Raw genomic sequence first — 5,918 nt, 5'->3', positions numbered from 1 at the left:
TTAAATTGTACTGATTATTAAAAAAAATCAACTTAAAATAAACAAAGAAATCATATCCCATTCTATCACAATCACAAAAAGTAAAAAATAAATAAAATTCAATTTACTATAAATTATAAATAAAAAATCATATAATCATCCAAAAAAATAAATAAGAGAAAATGTTGGAGAAAGATGAATTAGAGGAAAGTGACTTTTGGTTTCTTTTTTTTTTTTGGAATTTTTTGAGCTCTATTTATTTGATTGGTAAAATACGTATTAAGTGAAGGTTAATATAATCTTTTTACAATTACTAGAGGAGGAAAGTGACATTTTCAAAACCTGTGAGGTTCCAAGTGATATTAGGATAAACCTCAAGGGAGATTTCTGATATCATCCCATTTCGTTATTGCAAGTTCAAAAAGTAAAATTTGTTATTGTAGCCAAGCATAGTTAATGACCAATCTTAAACAGACAAATCTTAAACGGACACATTTTTGAATTCTTAGTTTGTCCTGCTTTTATGTCGATTCTTCTTTATAGTCTTTATTCCCTTCACTGATTATTATCAGGATTCAAGTATTTGAAATTTTCTGGAAGTTGCAGCTATAAAAAGTATGCCGATTCTTATATCCATCCCTGATGCATTATTAAGATTCTACTTTGAAACTTTCTGGAAGTTGCAGAAATATGACAGAGCTTCGGGTACTGTAAAAGCGTGAATTAACAAGGTATTCATCTTCAAAGAATCCGTCATAACAAGTAGCCTAATTGATTTTTTTTACCATCATGAAAAGCCAGGTTAACTTCGCTGACAATTCATTTTGCAAATTTGTTTCTTGTAAAAGCACATACAAAGAACATTTAGGAGGAAAGACAAGCTGGAAGACGAACCAACTCAACTCAAAACAAGTTGAACTCAGTAGCAGCTCGTCAACGACTAAGTCCAGGAACTAGAAGCCCCATCTAGGTTCACCATTCAACCATGGATGGGATAGAATATGTATTCGGTATTTTCCACATACAAACAGAATGTCAAACCAAAACAATCACTGAGACTACAATTCCATATTTATATATTTCACCAAACGTTCGAAGACTTTCGACATACTTTGGTTTCACTTTACCAATACAAACAGGTCATGCGGTAAAGGAAACATATGCAATTCAGAGGGGAAAAACAGACAAAAAGGATTTCAGAACTCATCGAAACCCAAAAATCAGATTAGACAAATCAGAGGCCTGGTTGTCAAATTATAGCACAAAAAAGTAGTACAATGGTATACAATCAGAAGCAGAGTTATGGAAGTAAGGCTGGCATCTAACAAACAGTGACAGGCAGGACAAAAAGACGAGTACAACAAATTCCAATGCAAGCTGCACCTGCTCTGAATGTTTAAAATCAATGTAACATTCATAATCAAGGACCAGAAAACAGAGTTGATGGCTGAGTATTCCAGAACAAGAAGCTATTGACTCCTAGTCAAGATGATCACCTTTAGGCAAAAATATTTCTTAGTACACTGAGGAATTAAGTCACTGCAGTCTAAGCTCTTGCATGTCTTAAATTACCAAATAGCCTACTTGAAATAAAACAAAACTGAATAACCACACGAGATTTACTAAACTTCAAAGTGAAACCAATTACTGTGAAACGCCCAACCACTTTGAGAAGTTCTCAAACTCGGTGTAATCACTATCTGAGATCATTGTTTTGTACCATGACTTTCCAGCAGCTTTTACAGCAGACGTCTCCTCCTGTCAGAAGCAAAAAAATAGTATAATGAACGAGGGCTCATTGAGGCAACATTAGAACTAAATAATACCAAATTGACCAAGTCAAGAAAGTTGGGGCCACTCATGCCCAAAACAAGTCTTAGGCCCCTTCAACTATTATCAAGCAAAAGCAAAGAGAACAGGATAGCAAGAAACTATCAACCAATGACGACACTAAAACAAAAAAGTAAGACCCATCGGTTACTGCAAACCAGTCAGATAAATCCAAAACTCTCTATTAGATCAGGTATTTCATCATCAATTAAAAAAGCACAAAGCCTAGAACCTGTAAAGTTGTTAGAAATGATCAATCATTACTCAGAACCCATAAAGCCAGTTAAGACATCTAGAAAAAGCCAGTCAAACAAAGCTACAGTGCCAGACATGTAATGAAACCTTAAGATTATCGTTTAGAATGTAACCAAGCATGCTAATTTAGGACAAGCATCTATTAAGAACGTCCAGGACAAGATAAGAAAATATCAGCACACACACCATATCATGTAATACACAACTCTGCGCCCGAGTTCATATGTATAAAAACAAAAGTCAGTAGCAATAACCAAAACTACAACAAAGAAAGAAAAACATCCAACGCACCACTACATTGAAAAAAAAAAGGACTTGAAAGCCAACTAAAAGGATGAACCAGACAACCAATAGAAACAAACAGAAGCACAAGTTGTGATGTTAATTAAGTTAACTTTGCATCATGATAACATTTTAAATCATCAAACTAAATCACAGTGGGTTCCGATAATTATTAGCTGTATTCCTTCCATCACAACTTGTCCATATTCAAAGCTATTATCAATTATCTAAATTAACATCAGTTGCATGGCAGGAAGTCATCTAAATTCCTCAATTCTTGTATATTATTAGAGAACACAACAGTTTATAAAGCCACTAATACTTGATGCAAGAAAATCTGAATTTTTCATTTACCAAAAGGGTTGAGCTTGTTTATTAAAGACTCAATCTGAATCATATAGACATCAAGGTTTTCAGTAGAAAATGGAACACGCGTTCTGTAGCCTAAAGCATACCAACACGGGCAGATAGATACATCATCTACAGTTGCATCAATATTCCAACAGAATCAAGCATAGAAAGGAGAGGGAAAAATAATAATATAAACCATATACCTTTGGCATTGGACTCCTCTTCTTGGCCAGCTTCTCCCTCTTAGCCTCAACACGCTGTTTCTCAGCCAAGAGAGCCATCCTCCTAGCAGTCTTGGCATAAGGATTGAGCTTGAGCAAACAATTCAAATTCTTAAGAGGGTTCTTCTTCATTGGTGCCCTCTTCACCACCTTCTTGATTGGCCTCACCACAGATTGCACCTCGTCAGAGTTGATAATTCTGGCCAAATCACCATTCACCATCTTAGCCCTGGGCAAAACATACCCCTTCTTCTTCAGGGAAGGCTTATCAAATGACCCGTAAATCCCATCCAATTTCTCAAATGCTGATTTCGTCCAAACAATAAACCTCCCAACGTGACCTCCCGGAGCAAGTTTCAACAAATTCAAACGGTCCACGTGGGCCACCTCGACTCCAGGAATGTTGCGGAAGGCCTTCACGAGCTTGGCCCCCTCAGTACCGTACACAACCAGAGGACCTTTCCTGGAGATGTAGCGGCGGTTACGCATCTTGCCCTTTCCTGGGCGGATGCCCTGGCTGTCCTTAGCCTTCTCAGCATCAGGGTAAGCCCCAATTTTCTTGAGAAGACTGATAGCATTGGAGGTTTTCTCCACGGCCTCAGCAGAATCGGAGATCACACAGGGGATTTGCGGGACAGATTCGATGCGGTGACCGCGGGCCATGACAAGGGAAGGCACAGCAGAGGCGGCGATGGCAGAAACCACGGCATATCGTTTCTTGTTGACTGGGACCTTGCGGTGCCAACGACGCCAGATCTTAGTCGGAGCGAACATGCGGCCGCCGCGGCACATGTTGCCATAGGCACCCTGGCCAGCACGGTGAGTGCCGCCGCCAGGAACACGAGGGATACGGGAAACAGCGCGACCAGTACCCCAGGACTCGGCGGAGGTCTGGTGGCCGGCGGACCTAGAGACGGCGTAGGGTTGGCGGGAGTTCTTGGAAATGTCGCGATGAACGTCTTGGAGGATGTCGGGGCGGATTGGGGCTTTCATGACGTCAGGCAGAGGGAGGGAGTTGGCGTCGGCCTCCATTTCATTCTCAAGAGGGATAACGGTAACTACCGGGAGAGCGGCGGCGGAAGCCATTTCTGGTGCGGGTAACTGAGGGGTTTGGGAATTGGGAGAGTGCGTTTAGGGTTTTAACATAGCGATATGTATAACTACGTATATATATCTGCTGTCCAATTAACGATCCAATGTCAGGCCTAATATGCCATCAATTGGGCCAGACCTAATATGCCATTAATTGGGCCAGATCTTGATCAAACTATAAATAATTAGTTCTTTTTTTCTAGATTTTTCAATTATTTTAATATATAAAATCCAATTAAAAACTTTGAAATAGGAGGTTATAACTAATTTTGTCACCAATCAAATTTAAAATCTAAAACTTTCCTATTAGCTCTCCATGTTAGGCAAATTAATTGAGTGTTTCATAAATCGTTTATAGTTTACTATTCAGATTTTAAACCCTTTTTACTCCTTAAATAAAGAAAATACATTTGTCAAGCCAAATACTATGGGATAATTAATTATTTCCATTTTAAAATCATTCACCCTATTATCCTTTTATCACTTCAGCCCTTTTTACTCCTTCAATTTTTATTTGTCAAGTCAAATTCTCAGGAATAGTGTGATTAGTCCAATTTTTAAGTCATTCACCCAATTATATCTTCATCACTTTCCTTCTGAATGCAATAATCATTTGTTAAGTCTTCTAATGATATATTTGATTACTCTTGTGCTTTAATGATTCACCCCATAATAACTAAATCAGTTTTTTTGTGGGTTTAAACTTATTTTGTTATCATTTTTTTTTGTATTTAGTTAGCTTACGGCACTTTAGTAAGTTTTTTTTTATGGTGGACTTTGTTTAGTAAGTTTGTTTTTTAAAAAATTTTAAGTTGTTAACATTGAAACTTATACTTTAACATTAAATATGAGTATGTAAATAATAATTATGACATTTTATTTGCACTTGGAATAAACTTAATATTACTATTGTGCAAGCATATAGATGATTTTTCATATAGCACATGTACATCAAAAAGTGCATATAAAAGAAAATTTATGTATGAATTCTAAATCAATACAGGTAAAATTAGATGGTTGTTTTTGGCGGCATCTTAGCAATATTTCGATGAAAATTTAGTATTTCACCAAACTTATACCCAAATTTTTAAACTTTTTCTCGATAACCACTCTAGCTTTTATTTGATAAAAACATTTGAAAAATGAGGCAATGAATCCTAAATAATAAAAGGGATCGAAAATATAGGATCGTAGGATTGAGGACGATAGAACTTGAGGAAGAGCTATCAAATTGAGATGATTCATGTGGGTTTAAGCAAGTTATAATTGGATTAACCTATATATAACTACTTAAGTTATAATTGGATTAACCTAGATATAACTACTTAGTTAATAATTCAAAATGGATGAGTCATAAATGAACATAGTTTTAGATGGGTTTGGGTTCATGCTCATTCATGGCCCATTATTAAATTTTATTTACTTTTTCTCCCACATTTTGTTTAGTAATAAAACACTATATCATTTTAAATTTGTAATAAAAAATGACAACATATCAAGTTAATAAGTAAATTTTGCCCAAATAAAGTGAAAAAACATAAAATATTAAACAGAGGAACCTAAATTGGTGATCATGGTAAGTTTCAAATTTTGTCACTCTACAAGAATCTAAAATTAATTTAGGTATTAACACAAACAATCAATTAACACTCAAGAAATTTAGTAGACTTTTATGAAAGGAAGGGAGGGAGTATGATAAATTTTAAAACAAAATAAAAGAATAGAAATTAAAGAAGAAGAAAAGCGCAAAATATGTCTCTGCAAAAATTAGAATATAATTATTAGATTGGTAGTAATTTAGATTCACCCACTAATGGTTGCGTTTGAATCTACATTTAATTTAATTAGGTCAAAATAAGTGATCCAAATTAATGAGTTTAATTGGGTTAACCGTTTGAATCTAATTTA

At 35.7% G+C, this 5,918-nt stretch overlaps 1 protein-coding gene across 1 annotated transcript; it reads right to left on the bottom strand.

Moving 5' to 3' along the window:
• Positions 1-1,204: 1,204 nt before the first annotated feature.
• Positions 1,205-4,062, bottom strand: LOC113783600 (60S ribosomal protein L4-1-like). The gene is made up of 2 exons (XM_027329783.1): positions 2,901-4,062; positions 1,205-1,737 (listed from the first exon to the last, which is right to left on the bottom strand). Exons 1-2 carry the CDS (start codon positions 4,002-4,004, stop codon positions 1,624-1,626), a joined length of 1,218 nt encoding a protein of 405 aa, XP_027185584.1. The 5' UTR covers positions 4,005-4,062; the 3' UTR covers positions 1,205-1,623.
• Positions 4,063-5,918: the final 1,856 nt, after the last annotated feature.

The sequence above is a fragment of the Coffea eugenioides genome, chromosome 9 (assembly GCF_003713205.1).
Source record: "Coffea eugenioides isolate CCC68of chromosome 9, Ceug_1.0, whole genome shotgun sequence".
NCBI lineage: Eukaryota > Viridiplantae > Streptophyta > Magnoliopsida > Gentianales > Rubiaceae > Coffea > Coffea eugenioides.
The sequence above is the reverse complement of the archived record's forward strand: the minus strand, read 5'-3'. Positions and strand labels throughout refer to the sequence as shown.

Excerpts from the sequence above, each read along its gene's own strand:
- LOC113783600 (XM_027329783.1), bottom strand. The coding sequence starts at position 4,004 with ATGGCTTCCGCCGCCGCTCTCCCGGTAGTTACCGTTATCCCTCTTGAG. Across the intron at positions 1,738-2,900 it reads AGAGGAGTCCAATGCCAAAG|GAGGAGACGTCTGCTGTAAA; the intron begins GTATATGGTTTA and ends TGCTTCTGACAG.